The sequence below is a fragment of the Phoenix dactylifera genome, chromosome 2, assembly GCF_051530095.1.
Source record: "Phoenix dactylifera cultivar Ajwa chromosome 2, Ajwa_hap1_PhDact_Kaust_v1.1, whole genome shotgun sequence".
Lineage (NCBI taxonomy): Eukaryota > Viridiplantae > Streptophyta > Magnoliopsida > Arecales > Arecaceae > Phoenix > Phoenix dactylifera.
The window spans coordinates 944,211-961,634 of record NC_143191.1 but is presented as its reverse complement, the minus strand read 5'-3'; the positions used below and the strand labels follow the sequence as shown (position 1 = coordinate 961,634).

General features: G+C 40.8%; 3 protein-coding genes across 16 annotated transcripts; all 3 read right to left on the bottom strand.

Annotated features, from left to right (window-relative positions):
- Nucleotides 1-3,347: 3,347 nt before the first annotated feature.
- On the bottom strand, nucleotides 3,348-5,604 carry LOC103706034 (RHOMBOID-like protein 13). Of its 14 annotated transcripts, none has more exons than XM_088714823.2 (3): nucleotides 5,454-5,599; nucleotides 4,674-4,940; nucleotides 3,348-4,564 (listed from the first exon to the last, which is right to left on the bottom strand). In XM_088714823.2, exon 3 carries the CDS (start codon nucleotides 4,486-4,488, stop codon nucleotides 3,673-3,675), a length of 816 nt encoding a protein of 271 aa, XP_088570949.1. In that variant the 5' UTR covers nucleotides 4,489-4,564; nucleotides 4,674-4,940; nucleotides 5,454-5,599; the 3' UTR covers nucleotides 3,348-3,672. The 14 variants fall into 14 exon arrangements, with proteins under 14 accessions (XP_088570949.1, XP_026660051.1, XP_038970326.1 ...); XM_026804250.4 differs by having other exon boundaries at nucleotides 3,348-4,558; XM_039114398.3 differs by having other exon boundaries at nucleotides 3,348-4,543.
- A 2,706-nt stretch (nucleotides 5,605-8,310) lies between these two features.
- LOC103706115 (COBRA-like protein 10) lies at nucleotides 8,311-12,270 on the bottom strand. Its single transcript, XM_008790121.5, has 2 exons — nucleotides 10,708-12,270; nucleotides 8,311-9,903 (listed from the first exon to the last, which is right to left on the bottom strand). Exons 1-2 carry the CDS (start codon nucleotides 11,273-11,275, stop codon nucleotides 8,486-8,488), a joined length of 1,986 nt encoding a protein of 661 aa, XP_008788343.3. The 5' UTR covers nucleotides 11,276-12,270; the 3' UTR covers nucleotides 8,311-8,485.
- A 2,641-nt stretch (nucleotides 12,271-14,911) lies between these two features.
- On the bottom strand, nucleotides 14,912-16,930 carry LOC103706036 (Cytochrome b561/ferric reductase transmembrane with DOMON related domain-containing protein). Its single transcript, XM_008789988.4, has 4 exons — nucleotides 16,589-16,930; nucleotides 16,088-16,505; nucleotides 15,423-15,739; nucleotides 14,912-15,283 (listed from the first exon to the last, which is right to left on the bottom strand). Exons 1-4 carry the CDS (start codon nucleotides 16,775-16,777, stop codon nucleotides 15,053-15,055), a joined length of 1,155 nt encoding a protein of 384 aa, XP_008788210.3. The 5' UTR covers nucleotides 16,778-16,930; the 3' UTR covers nucleotides 14,912-15,052.
- Nucleotides 16,931-17,424: the final 494 nt, after the last annotated feature.

The following is a 17,424-nucleotide window of genomic DNA, read 5'->3' as shown; positions in this document are numbered from 1 at the left end:
CAAAACAAGAACATGAAGCAGCCTTTCTGGAGAAATGAAGTATGTTTGATATATAAAATTTCCATGCATATATGCATGTACATCATTATCAGATCAGGTTTTTGTTTCAGACATAGATAACACCTAAACCTACCCCAATAAGCTATAGGATATTGAACTATCAGAAATATTTAACCAGGTTTCGTTTCTGAATTATTGGGTATTACTTATTGCCCTGCTCAGTTGTCAAATAATCCATGGCTCCATGTAGTTAAGTTGATGAACTTGTTCTATGACAAAGTCTCCTCAAGCCTGCCTTTCCTATGGACAAGATGCTTTACATTACTAACCTGATCATTGCTGCTGAAGATGGGGATCGAGCACTCGAAAGGCAAGGAGTATAGCGATCTTAATGCCCCCACTTTATAATCATAGAAGCAGGGAGGACCAGGATGTGGGTCACAGACTGACAGCAGGGAAGGAGATCATAAATTATCATGCAATAAATATTAAAGAGCCCTCCCTTTTTTTCTTTCTTTTTACATAAAATTGAGAAGGGTGATATGATCGACATAACCTCGTTTTCCTGTAGCCTCTTAGTTCATTAAATATTCACAAATCCCTATCTCATTGTGATTCTAGACATAGCTTTTGAGACTGAAGATTTGATGCTAAATGCCTTGTTTGATTGCTTGCTTATTTATCTCGGCATGGACAAAACATCACACCACTTCATTCCCAAGCTTTTCTGATATAAATCATCGTATCAATACTTAGCCTTCACAAAACAAGGGGTCAACACTAGTACACATCATACACTTTCTCTGACTTCTGATATCCTATTATAGGACATCAAACTTTGCTGCTGCTTTCCATTAGATTGAGGTCAGGCTACTCATTGTTCATTAAGAGGCTGAAAGAAGCTTCATAGGATCCACATACTGTCTCTGTTCAAGAATTAACGCAGCACACTCCAAGGGGGAAGTTCATATTCTTGGACTAGGCAAAAATGCTCACATTCATCTCATATTCTTGGACTAGCCAAAAATGCACACATTCATCTTCCTATTTTGGCTTCTAATTAATCAGGAAAGAATAAAAGTGACCTTCCAACATGCAAAGCTTTAAACACTCTAGTTATAGATTCACAAAAAAATTGAGTAAACATAATGCTTTCGTAATTACAGGATTTCCATGCATAACCAAGAGAATGTAATACTGGTTTAGATTAATAAAAATGAACATTAATGGGAAATTTTCGCTGGATAATATTTATTAGCAAAACCAAAGAAACAGGAATACAGCAGAACCACTTACTTCTATTGATCTTGAATCTGCATCTCATTGTATTTAATAGCACCATCACGAGAGCCATAGCTGTCTATTAAGGTGGTGCTTGTGTAAATATTGACTCATCGCCCGAGTCTAGACTGTCTTTGGATCTGTACTTGTTGAAAATCATGTTTACCTGTTATTTTACATTAGGTCATGGAATTTCATAGTCCAAAGCAAGTAGGACTAGCTGGTTGGAGAAAACCACAGCAAAAGATGCCATGAAGAAAATAAGGAAACTAGAGAACTTCTAGTATGGAGAAGAACTTTCTAATTTCATAATTCTAGAACTAGTTGATTTTCTCAAACATCTAAAGAGTTTGTACATGGAATCAAAATTCTTTTTCAGAAACATACAGATTACAGTTCGCTCTAAAGTTATATGCAACCTGGTGGCACATCCAAATAAAGTATTATTGTGACAGCAGTGATATTTATCTAGTTGCTGAAAAAAGAAGGTTGCTCAAGAAATAAAACTTATAGACTTCTTCATGGTGTCCAGAAGATCATCACACAAAATTCCTGGGCAAGGAAATTTGAGGTCTTTCAATTCTTCTAGGTCATAAGCTTTTAGTAAAAAGAGGTTTACCTGAGAATACATTTTGACAACATATGAATCTAACAATGTGTTTCCACCCAAACACTAATTGGTCACCAACAAACTACAGCAAATGGTCAAAGACATAATGTTGATGAAGATTTGGTCAATCATTCGCATGATACTTGAATTATTTTTGGCCACTTGTCATTTATACGATAGATAATATTTGGGTAGTTAATTGTTGGAATTAACTCCTTAAAGGAAATTATCAGGAAAAGAGAGGGTTATTCATGTAGGCAACCGCTGATAACCACTAAGAAGGGAGTTTATCAGGACAAGAAACCATCCAAAGAGGGTAGTTGTTGCTGGAAATCACTACCAATTCGCATAATAATAAGGGAAAGAGGCTTCATTTGGACACACACTACAGACATAAAAACTCGACTATCCAGACGTTGCGGAAGGTTTCTACACATCGCCTATGCACCACGATGAGTGTGAGCTGACTCTGCATCCATAACATGGTCTAAAGTTCTCCAACACAATATCCCATTCTATCTTGAAGGAGATCGACCAGGCATCAAGACAAGTCCGCACCCTAAATTGTTATAGATTTATATCCCATTCTCTAGCACAACAACCGTTCCTCTCTGGACTCAACATTTTCTCAGTTCCACCTGAATGACTGACTTTTTGCAGTAGACAGCATACTGTCAGCCTCCAGCTAGAGTATGAGTACTACTTGGGAAGATTCTATATAAGTGTTCCATCTACATCAAATCTTTTATCTAGATTTACACAATCAGACAGGCTGACATGGACATGCTTATACATAGCATTTCCCCCATTTTAGGAAATGAAATACATGCAGTAACAAGAAGCTCAGAAACTTTAGGCAACACAACTAAGGCTACAAGACTCGACAGTTAATCTAAAAATATATATAACCAAGTCAGGGTATAGTCACAGCATAATTAGCTAAAGCTTACTTTAATTCCTCTGAAATTCCTTAACCAAGTATCAGTCAAAAGAAGAAAATGTGCATTCAGAATAAAATTATCTGAATGTTGGATGCAGCTATAGCAATTCTGTGATACCAATCTACCATCCCATTTTGACATTGCATCATGATATTTGGAAAGAGATAAAAACAATGAAAGATCATGATCGAGAAGTACAGAATGGATAGTGTTCATTGTCATGGCTGCTGAAGAAACTCTCTTGAACTATTTTTCCTCGACTTTTACACTACCATGTCTCAAAAACATGGTAACTGGATTGCAACAACATATAGCGGCTGTACCTGAAGACATGGTCTATAAGAGGGAGCAGAAAAAACACAAAACTACCCACAAAATGCGAGTATATATACCTACGTATGAATTGTAAATTAACGAAAGTGGCACGTTTCATAAGATAAATGCAACACCAAAAACAACATATTTTGTTTAATTAGAAATATGCGACTCACCAAACTAAAATCTACACTTCAAAGTAAACCAAAATTGAAAAGAGTAAAAGACTATTATGAAAAGTTCCACATGTTAGTCCTTGAGCTCCAAAAGAATTTTTCACCTGGAACAGGAACCAGGTGAAAGATGCACAACGTCTGGTTTTTAGATTCCATATTCTGGCCAAGCATGGCGCTTACAACAGGGAGGACCTCTTGGAATTTTGACAGAAAACAAGTTTGTACAATGTATACAGCACCACACAAGAATATAAATTGGGCAGTGCTGACTTCTAGCATTTGCATGAGCAGACAATCTTGAATGAGGGACCGATCATCTATGGAAAAACCACATGATTGCAGCAGTAAGCTATACAAGTTCCGCACCTCCACCAGTAAAAATATCCATCTGCAGAGTTCGACCATTTCCAGAAGCAAGAAAGCCCACAGTAGGTAGCGAAGAATCTGTAACCGATTCAATCTCAATAAAATTTAAGTCAAAAGCTCCACTACGCTTAAGGCTCAAGAAAAACACAAGAATAATCCATCCGAGCATTGAAATGGCCCAGTAATTACTCATTCCATGAATCAAATCCCAAGCTATGCAATAACCGACGATAATTCCCGACAAATGGCCAATAAAACTTGCTTGTGGAACAATTATGGACGTGAAAATTAATGATTCAAATGGTGCAAAGCTGATTGGCAGAGAAAGAAACCCAAATAGATTCAGCTTTGAAGATGGCTGCTTCGCTGCAAGGACCGTCATCCATCCAAACACCACACATGAGTAACCAACAGCTGTCACTCTCCTGAAATACTCCAGCTTAAACTTCTGAATCAGAATATGATAAACCCCCAAGACCAGCAATCCTGATAACATTACCAGAACTAGAGTATAATGGAGATAAAACTCTACACCAAGACCAATGTAGCCCAACTGCTCAACCACGCCAAGGCTCCAAAGAGCGCTCATATTAAAAACCAGATGAAGCATGCTGATATGGGAGAACGCAGATGTAATTATTCTCCAATAATGCCCTTCAACAGCTGTTTCATAGCTCAAGCCCACACTGGCATAACCGATGTTTTTCTTCTGAATGTAGAACCAAATTGCAGTGCATATTCCTATGATACAACTACTTGCAGGTTTTTCCCAAATCTCATACAAGAGTGGCTTCCCCATCTCTCTTTATCAACAAAATAATTGCAGACCAGGGCTCCAACGGATCTTCAGCCTTCTGCAAAGCCACAATCTACACCTTACAGCAGGAAAACGATATCTTTACACTTTCGCCCAAGCTATAAAAAGATGATAACAACAACAATAATCATGAAGTTTTTGAATTCTTCAAGCTTAATCCCACTAACCAATAAAATTCGAACAGCAAACACTTGATATCTTGCATATTAAGAAGTCCGACTTACAGCTGAGGTTTTCCTCGATCAATCTAGCACCCCTCAATTCTCAAAAATGTTATTCATACGAAGAAAAAAAGGGTTGCTATCTGAGGTCCAATTGTTCAAAAAAGGTTGAACAGAACTAGACTGAAAGAAAACATTTCATGATTCCAATCTATAACCACATTCCAGACTACATAAACAAAGCTCCGACCGCGCAGGCTCGAATTCAAAATCCTACATTCAAAACCCAAAATTGCGTAATATCAGTCGCAAAATCACGACTTCCAACCCCAGCACAAAACGTCAGTATTCGTGCTCTATATACTCTAACTTTCTTTGCATAATAAGCATCTCTTTAGCTGAAATTTCTCGAAATCAACACAGATTTCACATTCTTATCTACCGAACAACAAATTGAATTGGTTGATTGAGGTAATTAAACAGTTCGATTTTATGATTAAACATAGAAATAAGTTGCAGAGAAATCGTAGCTTTCAGTAGATCACAAGAATTCAAAAAGACAGAGAAAAAAAAGAGTTATTTCTATCTGATAGGCAAAGAATTGAAAAAAATCGCATCCCCTACCTTAGCGTAAGGACTCCAAAGGGACAAGAATCTATCGAAGCGTACGAACAGAGAAATCGGGAAGGGAGAAAAGGCGTCGGGGAAGAGAAAAAGAGAATCCAGGGTTTCCTGATTCGAGAAATGGATTGAAAGAAGAGGAGGGTTTCGAGATCTTTGCCGTACCTCGCGTCCAAAGTCCGCTGCTCGAGAACCGCCTTGCCCCAAATCCCTGGCTCTCTGTTCGTTCGGATTTTTCTACTGCTATTTCCTTCTACTTCTTTTGCTTCTTCCGGGAGGGCACCCAATCGTGTGATTATTCACTGCCGACCGTTGATCAGTGAACCGTCCAGGCTGACCGGGTTCGACCGGTCAGCGTAGGGCTACAAGTTTCGGTCAGCTAGCAGATGAGTCTCTGAACCATCATGAAAGCTTGGCTCATAAATAAGTCAAGTTTGGGCAACTTAAATTTATTTTAAGAAATAATAAACTAATTTAAACTCCAGCAAAAATGATGAATAAAACTTGTTCTTCTGATCGTAGTGTTGATACTTATAATTAGCCATATTCTGATTTTTTATTGGTAAATCTGCACACTTAATTGTTGCATTTATTGTAATAGTTATGGGTTGGATTTGTTTGTCTCCTTACTAAATTTCCTTAACGTTTGAACTTCCGACATGTTGGTAGGGTGCTGGTATAATGTTTCACATATTGCCATAAAGACTTATGCTTATTTTTTCTATCAACGTGTTTTCGAACCTCAATGAACAAAATCAAGATGTTGTTATGTTTCCTTTTTACCTTCACTTCTTGCTTATTTTGCATAATACAATAGTTAGTCTCATATTGGATATGTTAAGAACTCTAGTGGTGCTTAGATACTTCTAGTTTTTCATTATGTGCCATGGTGTGGATAGAAACCGGCAGCTTAGATATCTATTTATTAAGCTTTTCTACGAGAGGTATGAACCGAAGAAGAAGAAAGAAACAAGTGGGAAAAGAGAGAAAACATCAATGACCTCTCAACTGAGATTCAACAAGAAAACAAACATCCTCTAATGTAAATGCTCCATAATTGGTAACAAGATTTGCCTACCCTTATTTGCATAATCTGATGATGCGAGGTGAGCCTTTGCATGCTAAGGATATATATAGCAGTGCGGAACCAAAGGCTAATATCATTTATCGAACCTTATTTTATCAAGATCTCATATGCAAGATCTCACAACAAATGCGTACCATTTATTACTCTCTTGATAAAATCTAATTGAGGATATAATGGGTCTTGGTTATTCCTTGGGATAAATATGTTATCTTGTACTTGATAAGGTTAAACTTGGTTCATTGCCTCAATTCAATGCATGATATGGTGCATCGCATGACCGGCCTTCATTCACTCCCTCGCAAGTGGCATCTAAATTTTTGTTCATCCCCCTAAATAAGATACTATGAAATCTTTCCTTTGCTAGCTACAGTGATTTAGTAATGTACCTAGGGTGCTTGGTCTTGGTGCTTAATTTCCCTCACATTTATGCATGATATAGCGCAATATATGATAAGTCTTGATTCACTTTCTTCCAATGAGATACAAATTTTGTTCATCTCCCCACACCAAAAGCCTATGTAGTATTTTCTCCTTGATGGCAAAGATATAATCCTAACCTAGATATGGCTTTAGCGAAAATCTATGCATGATTTCATGCACTATTTTTTCAATCTTGATTCACTGCATTCTAGTGATGCGTAAATTTCTGTTCATCCTCCACAAGGGAAGTAATCTTGTAGTAGATACATTTAGTCCAAATCTTGTCCCTTGCATTTATGGATGCAATTGCTTTTGGTTCACTCCCTCTTATTAAAATGTAAATCTATGTTTATCTTTCCATATTTTGATAGAATTCAATATGGTTGACTCTTACAACTTTATAAGGGCAAGTGGTAAATAAGATAAAATGCATGATACCAATCATATTTGATATCCCCTCTTATGGGCAATGGATGCTCTTAAATTACTGTTGCCTGGAGAATCATCTAATCAAATTATTTGCAAATGTTGTGATGATAAAACCTATCCACTTTTGTCAAGTGATGATCTCTTAATGTATAGCGTAAAGTCCTTTACTCTATCTGATTCAATAAGAATTCTCCTAATATGGTTTACTGTTTAGCTGGCATTTTCTGTCATTTGATTAATATTTTACTTGCTATATACTGTTCTCATTCTCATGTTCACAGAGGCATTACTCAGTGGACATACATGATTATAGCTCTCTAACACACTCTGTCCTATTAAAAATATAAATCTCATCTCATCATCCCATGACAAAATAAAATCTTGTATATAATTTGATTTATAATTTTCTTTGTTGAAGAATTTCCGGTTACTATCATATGTTTCCCCTCTTTCACAACTAAAGCAAACACTACTGATGAATCCAATTCATTGCATCCTTCCCACTAATAACTTTTCGATGAAGGCTGACAATCATCTTTGCCAGGAAGTGGTGATTAGAATTTCACAAAAAGAAGTCCCTTGGTGCTCACTGATCCATCAAACTACCAAATTAATGAGTCTCCTCTGGACATTGTTGAACGAGGCACTCCCACAACAACCACATATTTAGTTATTTTGCCAGATAATTAAAAGCTAATTAAAATGGGAAAAAAAGATATGGAATGTGTGAAATAGAGCTAGGCTTAGATTAATTAACTGCTCTCAACTGTTGGTGAAAAATGGTAGCCCTTGATGAGGAGTTGGAATTTGGAGAGAGGCAATGGGTTACTATGACTGTGGATTCCATGGTCTTCATTTGCTATACTCATGCCAGCCCATTTGCCTCATGATGTACCTCTATAACAGGCTGCAGCAAACTGAAGGGAAAACAAGTGAAGACAACCTACTGCTGGAATTTATCACCAAACATCCCAGAGTCAGCATTAGCTATTGTAGGCTCAATTACATGACTACCAAAAAGACTGCTCTGTGAGAGCTTGTTTACTTCACTAACCATAATCTGTAATATAGAATTGATCAGTCCAAAAGTAAACGTCTCTGCTATTTTATCTGATGTCAAGATTGCATTAATAACTCCTCCCATAGTTTTTTTTTTTGTTGTTTCCAATATCTCCTCTCTTTGTCAAGAGTATTCAAAGGACATACACTATATAATCAAATTTTCTCTGAGAAAAAGAAAATAATATACTATATGCACTCCTTAGAAGAGATCCCCCATTAAAGACGCAAAGACCACCAGTGCAGCCAAAGCCATTAGCAGAAGGCTAGCACGAGAGCGATGCCCATCTCCTCTCGGAATTTCATCCGGCAACGAGCATTCCCCCCCATTGAAGAACACCCTCGTCGGAAACCCGTCCCCACCGGGAATGTCTATACCCGGCGTGTGCCGTTTCGTGAATGTTATCACCGATTGCTGCTTGCCGGGCAACCTTGGATCCTTCTCCGGGTTCTTCCCATCAGTCTCCGGCAGTAGGTAATTCAGACCCTCCAAGCCTCGGAAGAAGATGGTGTTTTGGGGTGTTGTCAACTTGGTCCCGTTGAATGAGTACACCTTGTCAAAGCCATCATAAGCTCTCGGCATCTGAACCGCTGAGAACCAGTCCCTGAAAGTGTACTCTTCCCAATTGAATATGGTGATCCTCGCCGACCATCCGTTCCGGTAGTCCGAGACGATGTGCCAGTTGATGCTAACTCCACAGGTATCCCAGCAAGGCATGGGGTTCGGCAGATCGAAGTGTTTGATCTTAGCCCAAGCTTTGGCCTTGGCGGTTCTGTTCTCTGATGGAAGCAGGAGAGCCTCCGGCGGCAGCAATGCCGCACGAGCATCGGGGTCGCAGGTATCCGTGTCGGGGCAGCCGCAAGCGCAGGAGCTGCATGGGACGACCGAGTCGTTGTAGTAGGCCGAGAAGGAGACGCAGCACCGTGATTTCTTCGGCGCGGGCCTTGATATGTTGCAGACCACCTGCCAACTAGCAATGGCGTAGCTCTTGGCCATGAGACCGCTCGGGTCCGGGAACTCCATTGGGCTCACCCTGAAGGGAGGGCCGCACGTGTACTCCGGATTGAGCTGGCCGGTGATCTTCCAGTTCTGAGGAGGATACAGTGCGGTCCGGTTGAAGTCCGGCGGCATCTTGAACACCTGAAGCTGAAAGACGGCCTTGGACTTGGTTGTGTCCATGGTTGGTGGTAAGAGGGTGCCATTCTTACAGCAATAGGGTATCTTGCCAATCTGCGTGTCGTTCGCTCTCTCAGGAGGGAGGTCGGCGATGATGGGCTTCTTCTGGCAGCTCATGACATTGCTGAAGTCGAAGTTCTTGTAGTACTTCCCGGCCTCGCCGTAGATGCATTCCGATGGATCATGCTTGAGGGTGTAGGCTCCTCTCATGGTGTTGATGAACTCCCCGCGCTTCCACTCCCATGTGAGGTTCCAATTGTCGAGTCGGCCGAGGGGGTGGTTGCTGTCGAGGCTCACTTGGGCAAGGTAGTTGTTCTCGAAGGCCTGGAGCACATCGTAATCGATGGTGAGGTCGCCATACCGGCGAGGCAAGAACTTGGTGGGTGCAAGCTTCTTGCTCTTGGATTTCTTATCCTTGACGCAGCACACATACATCTGGCTTCCTGCAAATCAATGAGCAGAGAACGAACAAGTTCCTACACTATCTCAATGCTAAATTTCCCAACTGAAAAAGGATAAACATGGATTCGGTAGTTCACTTTGGATCCTTATCTCTTCAATCAGATATCCTCAGGTCATGCTAGAATGCCTGCATGCAGGAAAGCTATGAATTTTTAAACTACCATATGTTTCTGGTTTGCGTTCGCAATTTTCCATCTTCAACCTTAATTCTAAACTACTTGAAAATTTTCGAAATACATGAAATGCTTCAATCCATCATCACCCCCATCCTAGTGCAAACTTTGTATTTCTATCACCGAAAACATGCTAGTTATATATGAATACCTGCATCTAATTACTGTAATCAATAATTCTACTAATTTTTTATGCATTTTATTGAACCATTAGGATGAAATCTCGAGAGCTATGCATCAGCAATTATCTGTAAACAGTTCAATTTATGAATTACATTAATTATGCGTAGCATCATCATCGAGCACTCATAATTTATCAAAAATTAAATTATACTCTTTCTGATTATATATATATATATATATATATAAATTTTTTTCTTTTTTTCCCCCCCTCCTCCCCTAACTTTTCCCAGACTGTCTGCCTTCAACCCAAATTATGAATTCATCCTTTTCTTAAGCTGATGAATCCTAAAATCCCAAAGAAGAATCAACACCAACCGGATTTCCTTCAAATCTACGTAGAATGCTTCAACTCATCATCCCTTTTCAAATCCTTCTTCCATCCCATGCAACAACAAACCAATAACTCGTGGTTCTAAATGTGATGCTTACCTTTACGAGTCGCCTTCGGACACTTGAACCCTTCGTTCTGCAGCTTGATCGTCTTCGGCATCGGTATCCCCGGCGGCTTCACCCCAAACTGCGTTCCCGAGATTTCGATCTTCACCATCATCTGATGCAAGTCCCCCGCAGTATCAACGGCATCCAGCAGATCGGCCTGCGGCGACCCCGAGAAGGATGTGCCATTCTCCACATGCGCAGGGAAGTCGGTCCCGTCGGTTATCACCGCCCCGGAAGCAGACACCAGGATCTCGCGGTGCTGAAACCCGACGAAGATATTCCATGACTTGAGTTCCTCTGTCATGGTGTTGAGCACCGTGGCGGTGGACCTGAAGGCGTAGGCTTGGGCCGTCGCATTCTTCACATAAGGGTATTCCCGCTCTCGATATAGGAAGTCATACGTTATGAAGATGCCATTGCAGCTCTGTGCAGCCTTTGGCAGCTGCACGGATTTGTCATCGCCACCTTGGTCGTCCTCGTAGTCTTGGGCTAGCACGCTGGTGTGAATTAGAAAGGAGAAGAAGAATGCCGCGAAGAGAAGGGATCTCCAGGGCGGCATTCTTCTTGGGGTATCTCTGACCTGGTGATCTCAGAGGGGGAGGAGATGGTGAGACATGGTGGGATTTGAGCTTGTTGGGTGGTGGGGGCCGGGTGACGGGTGCTTGTGGTGTATGGTCTTTGTGAGGGGTTTTTGTTGGGCTGGCGCTGCTCTGTTGTGGCTTCTCGTTGCAGATTTGCCAAAGAAAGGCTACTGCTTGGTTTCTGAGAAGGAGATGAAATGGAGGAGTCGGGAGAAGACCCGGTCGGCTCGGTTCTCCTCCTCTGACGTTCAACCAACAATTACGAGGGAACAGTCGCCAACGGTCCTCTACGTCTTTTTTACTATTAATTTACAACCTCAGCACGTGCAAAGCACATGAACGAATCAAGAGGAAGGAATATGATGCATTCAAAAGGCTATAACCCAAACAATAGAATCTTTTTACTTAGGGTTTTTTCCCTCATCTGATACTTAGTTTCAGGTAATTGTCCATATATTACAATGTTCCAAGATGAAGTTCATTTGATCTTTCTTTTTGTTTTTATTTGTTCTTTTTCTTAGGGCTGGATTGCCGCAGAGGGGCAAGTGGTGGTGGTGTTGTTGGAAATGTTTGAATTAGAAATTTTTCTTCCTCTTGAGTCTAGTGTAGTGGCATTGGATCGATTTAGGAATCACTAATGCCTTGCACAGTAGGCTACAATTTATTTTTTTTTTCTAGTGAAAGTACGTAGGCTACAAGTTATTTGAGTCAAGTTGATTCGCTTTTGAAACCAGTAAATTAAAATGGATTGAAGAGACTTGACCTCGAAGTTGGATCAATCAAGATGCCAAATTAGATTGCATACATTATAGCCGAAACTATTTGTATTTTTAATATAATTTTTCTAAAATACCTTTTTAATATATAGATATATATATATAGCACATTGGGCCTAGTTGTTGGTGGACAGAAAGCCACATCCTATACTGCGTACACCATGTGGCTGCGCACATAAATAATCACACAGCCTGTTCTTGTAGCAGTGCACCGAATGAGCACTTGATGAATGAAACCCACAAAAATCAGCAGTTGTGGTTGGTTGAATGCACGACCGAATGGTATATGTGTAGGGTATAATTTCTCCACAACTAGGACAAGCCCAGTACAACATATATAGTGATAATATAAGGAAAAATAGAAAGACACCTAGCATCCCATATCTAGAAAAAATTATTGCATACACTACGTGCATAGTTGTATACGCTGGTGCACACCACTAATCTCCAAGGTGTATTGTGATGGGCGATCAATGAGACGGATGATGGATGGAACTCATACTCGTCCATCTCGTAATTGGTGCCTTGTACCAGTATGGTCATGCATGCAGTGCATACAATAATTTCTCCATACCTAAGAGTTTGGGTTGTATCCTCTGTGCGAAAAAAATAAATAAATCTTCTTTCTCAATGTTGACCATTAGATAGCACCATGAATAGATCTCAAAGCAATCTGATCACAAATTTCAAAGCAACCATTATGTGTGGATTCGCATAAAGACAGGTGAACCCTTCTTTCACACGAAAGAAGAGTGCATAGTCTTATCCTCGGCTTAAAAAAACAAGGAAGGAAACAAGAAGCACCAACGATCCATATCTTAGTCCTATTTCAAAAGAGTCATTTTTCCATCCCTAACCCACGTCTTCAGTTTGGATTGGACATATTTATTTTCTATTTAGTCCAGCACCGGAAGCTAGTCAACTTAATCTACTTAGAGTATATTTAGATGATTGGGCTGAAAATCCTATGAAATTTATGGGTTAAGCCAGTACAACCAGCAAAGGCTAAACCTATATTCATAAATATTCAGAAATAGCTTTAGAGTGGGCTGATCCGAATCCCAAAAAAAGATAAGAAAAGATGTGCTAGTGATGATAGAGATGTAGAATTCTTTTGCAAGGGTTTTGTTAATCTCTTTGTGCTTATGGTCATGCCTTGTGCCTAATTCATTGCAACATTGCTAAATCAGCTTAATGGAACTTTAGAATAGTAAGTGATGATAGAGAGAGTTCAACTTTCATTTCTTCAGAAAAATCAGTTCGGTCATTCCTGCTGGTCATAGATTTCTATGGATCCTCAATACTTTATAGGAGTTGAGACACAGACTTGCCTTCTAATGGACCAATCATTTCATGCAAGAAAGGTAGGTGGTTTTTGCCTTTCTACGTTTAAAAGCAGTTTCAACTGTGCGCCCACAACTTCCTCACCCAATTTGTTTGTTTGGATTATAATATAACCATTTGTCGCGTGGAGGCCACTGGCCCTGGAGTTCATAGTCTATGCCCATGTCATGGGAATCTCCTGCATATGAATCGACTTTGCCCAGGCCAATGGCTCTTCTCCCTTGGACCTTTCTTTTAGCCCTGCGGAAGAGAATGCTATCATCTATTGATCTCTTGGTTTGATGGTGGATCTAGTCAATGGGTTGAAGGGGTCCACAAAGGTGGAAGATACATGGACATTTGACAAAGGGGGATGTGGAGACTTCTTCCTGGCCTAGGTTTTTCTTACAGAATTGGAATGGAAGGAATACCAACTGAATTCTAGGTGAGGAGAGAAGGAAAATTGAGATCCTCATTCCGGAGCTTCGGAGATTATCAACTGCTCTAATTGGAACCCTCATCTGAGCCTAGATATTTTTTGAGACAATGATCACATTATAATGATTTTCTTATTTTTGAGAAAGCGTATTGATATTATAGTAATGGTCTATATTTTGTTAGTTTTGGATTGCAGCGAGGCTACCATTTTAATTTTATACTTGGGAGAGGTAATTTTTTCATTTTAATTTGTAGCTTAAAAGTTGTTAATGACAGCATGGTTATTAATTGCTTTAAAAGATGTCGTGACAATAACCAATCGATTCATTTGTTTCTGTTTAATTAATATATTCTTAACTTCTCGGCAATAAACCTACATCACCTTTAATGATGACTCACTTCATGAAACTTTTAGTTGGACCGAACTGAGTTGCACACCAATCCAACCAGAACAACATGGTCCATGCTCCCTTTTCTTTTCTCTTTCTCTTGTCCGTCTTTAGCTATGTTGCTTGTTGGTTGGTTTGGTCCACCAGCTCAGCAGTAGACCTCGTGCAACCAATAATTTTTTGTTATACTTCTACAAAAACAACTTCATAAAGCTCATTTTCTATATATACAATATATTTAACGACTCATGGTTTTCCATGAGAAAACCTTCATATTCTTAGCGAGCTCATGACTTCTCTACGTCCACAGTTTTCCATATTGGTGAACTTTTGATAAAAACTTGTAGGCTCGCGAGGGCCTCATCAAGGGGGCTAGTGATCAAGTAGGAAGCAGCAGTGGATGGTTGGTTTCAAATCGAAGGGACATAGTTGGTTTTATTGCTGATAGATTTGATCTAGTAATCCTAAACTCTTGGTCTACGGGAACCTGGACTCAACGTTTTTGATAATCTCTGGAAATCAGAACAGTTAATGCATGAGTTCAGTTGTAAAAAGCCTCCTTCTATGGAGCAAGCTTTTTCACCCTCTCCAGCGTCCATACCAGACCTGATGCAACTTGGGAAGTCCGGAGAAGCCCAACTTGTCTCACATACAGGATAGCTGTCTTGCAATTTGTCGCCAAAGAACATTTATTGGTGAAAACATAGAGATGTACTGCTCATATTAAAGTATATGTAATCTATAATGTGCTCATGACATGCTGCAAGACCGATAACAAATAACAAATAACAACTATATATGGCACGCACCCCCACACCGACCACAGATATCATGCATCCATCCACCTCCTCACCTCAAGAACAAGGCAAAAAAGACCCCAAACCCCAAGGAAAATCCCATATCCGATGCTCCATGAACTATCCTCCCCTGCCAAGTCGAGCCCATAAAAGATGTTCCCTACTGCACAAGCAATGGCTGCTCTTCCAACCCAGAAGTGATACCAATTCCAGTATCTCCTCACCTTAGCGTCCTTCTTAGGCCGGGCAAGAAATGCCATGACCTGGAAAAACAATTACCAATTAAATCATGGTGATCAGCAGAAAATAGAACCCAAATCTTGGATCACTAGGCCTAGCCTACTGAAATGTTGCATGGAAAAGAAAAAAACAAAGACTATATATATATATATATATATATACCTGGAGGCAGCCGAACACCAAGATGAAGATACCGAGGTTCTTGTGAGTGTCTATGTCGCCTTCGCCTTCGTCGTCATCGAGTTTAAACCCGAGAATTATACCAGCAACTCCGAGAGTGAAACCGAACCCTTGGATTGAGATGTGTGAGTAGAACCAGAATGGATCGAACTTCTTGAAGTATCGGGCCATCATCATCCCTATTGGCATCAGGACTCCCCATCCTAGCATGACCAGTATGCCGTGCTTCTTTTCGAGATCAAAGCTCGAAGCATCTCCCTCTACCACATCTCCTGTGTCTCCTCCATCCTCATCCTTCTCTGCACACACAACACCAAGGCAATCATGATCACCTTTTCTCTGTAACCTGTTGCTCATGTTATGTGTTTAATTAAAAAAATTGTTGTGTGGAAGCATCAACCCTGGAGTTTGTCCGATCAACCATATATATCTGATGGTCTCATGCGACGCCATGCAAGTGTCCATCGATCATACAAGAATTGAATGAGATCGATGCAAGATGCATGGATGTCTGTGCATGCTCGCATGATATATATGCATGCGTGCGTCCGTTAATCTCCAGCCTTCTCGAGACCATCATGCAAGGTGGCAAGTGGAATTAATCATGGATAACCTAGCTAGCCAGCCTAAGCGTACTCAGTACTCACCACCGTCGCCGCCGCTGCCGCCGGAAAGATTGATGGAACCTGATGCCATAGTCCTGTGCCTTGGCAAGTAGCCGTCGGACGAGGGCAGGTTGTTCTGAGGCCCCACCGCATAGATCAGCCTCTGTGGAGGCTGGGCACCGTTGAGTTGGAAGGCGAGGAACAGCCGGGAGCCCTGCGCCGTGATCAACGACCTGCCCGGGACTGGATCTAGGCTCCCTTGGTCCGGCGGACACCGCTTCGAGCTCGTCCCACCAAGATAGTATCGCTTCACAATCCCTGGGCCACTGCTGGTGATCCATCCGGCAATCGCGCTGCTGCCGACCATGCTGCCGTCACTCGAGAACCCGATTGCGATGTACGATCCGGTGTCGGGCGCCGAGAGGACGTAGCTCCATACATTGGAACCTGCGTTCTCGTACTGCATGTCCGCGATGAATTAAAGCAATTCCACAATGTAAGATCATAAATGGGAATTAATGGAGTTGAGAGGAAGCTGTATACCCTTAGAATGAAATCTTGCGAACTCCATGCAGAGAAGCATTTGAGGGAGGATGTGTTGAAAGGGATGAGATGGCTGACACTTAGCTTGGAGGAGCAGGAGTCTGATTGGGATTTCACAAGGGAGGTGAAAGTGAAACCAAGGAAGAAGAGGAAGAGTGTGTGGAGGGAAGAAGCCTTCTCCATCTCCATCACTTCTTTATCTTACTCCACTCGTCTTAGGAGCTGGGATCGATGGTGGGATCCTGGGTTGTGTTGTGATGTTTATAGGCGCCAGTAGATTTGAGCAGCTGGAGAGCAATTTTTTAGTGAAAGTTTTTGGGTGACTTATTTGAGCTACGCAAGCATTGCGGATATTGATATATATAGAGTATAGGTGTAAAGAGAAACTGTGGGCTTGTGATGTCTATCTGAAGTAGGTGCGTCTAGGGAGGCAAGTGGCTGTCTCCACTTGTATGAACGAAACTTCATAGAACTAAGAGCTGCTCATCATCAAAAATAGTGCCTAAACGTATCCATTGGTTCTAATTGTTTTTGTTATTTGGCATGTAGGTGATTGATGGGAATCCGGTGTCCAAAACATGGACGTAAATTTGATTTTTGGAAGCAATGTTTCAGTTTCATGCCGCTAGATACATGGGAAAATGGCTGCATTGGTCATCTTGTTAATCTTAATTCAGTAACTTTATAGGACTACAAAACATGATAATATGAGAATTAGGAGGTTAATGATGGCATGCAGCAATCGTGTAATAATAGTGAAAGCATGATCACCCCTTTGGAAGATTGTTTTGGACAAATCATAGCTCGCAGTTATTAAATCACAAAGCCCTGGCTAT

What these genes read in the sequence shown, in the direction of transcription:
- LOC103706034 (XM_008789983.6), bottom strand. Translation starts at nt 4,488, where the DNA reads ATGGGGAAGCCACTCTTGTATGAGATTTGGGAAAAACCTGCAAGTAGT.
- LOC103706115 (XM_008790121.5), bottom strand. Translation starts at nt 11,275, where the DNA reads ATGCCGCCCTGGAGATCCCTTCTCTTCGCGGCATTCTTCTTCTCCTTT. An exon ending in TCCGAAGGCGACTCGTAAAG is followed by an intron (nt 9,904 to 10,707) that starts GTAAGCATCACA and finishes ATTGATTTGCAG; the next exon opens with GAAGCCAGATGTATGTGTGC.
- LOC103706036 (XM_008789988.4), bottom strand. Translation starts at nt 16,777, where the DNA reads ATGGAGATGGAGAAGGCTTCTTCCCTCCACACACTCTTCCTCTTCTTC. An exon ending in CGCAAGATTTCATTCTAAGG is followed by an intron (nt 16,506 to 16,588) that starts GTATACAGCTTC and finishes GCGGACATGCAG; the next exon opens with TACGAGAACGCAGGTTCCAA. An exon ending in TGGTGTTCGGCTGCCTCCAG is followed by an intron (nt 15,284 to 15,422) that starts GTATATATATAT and finishes TTGTTTTTCCAG; the next exon opens with GTCATGGCATTTCTTGCCCG.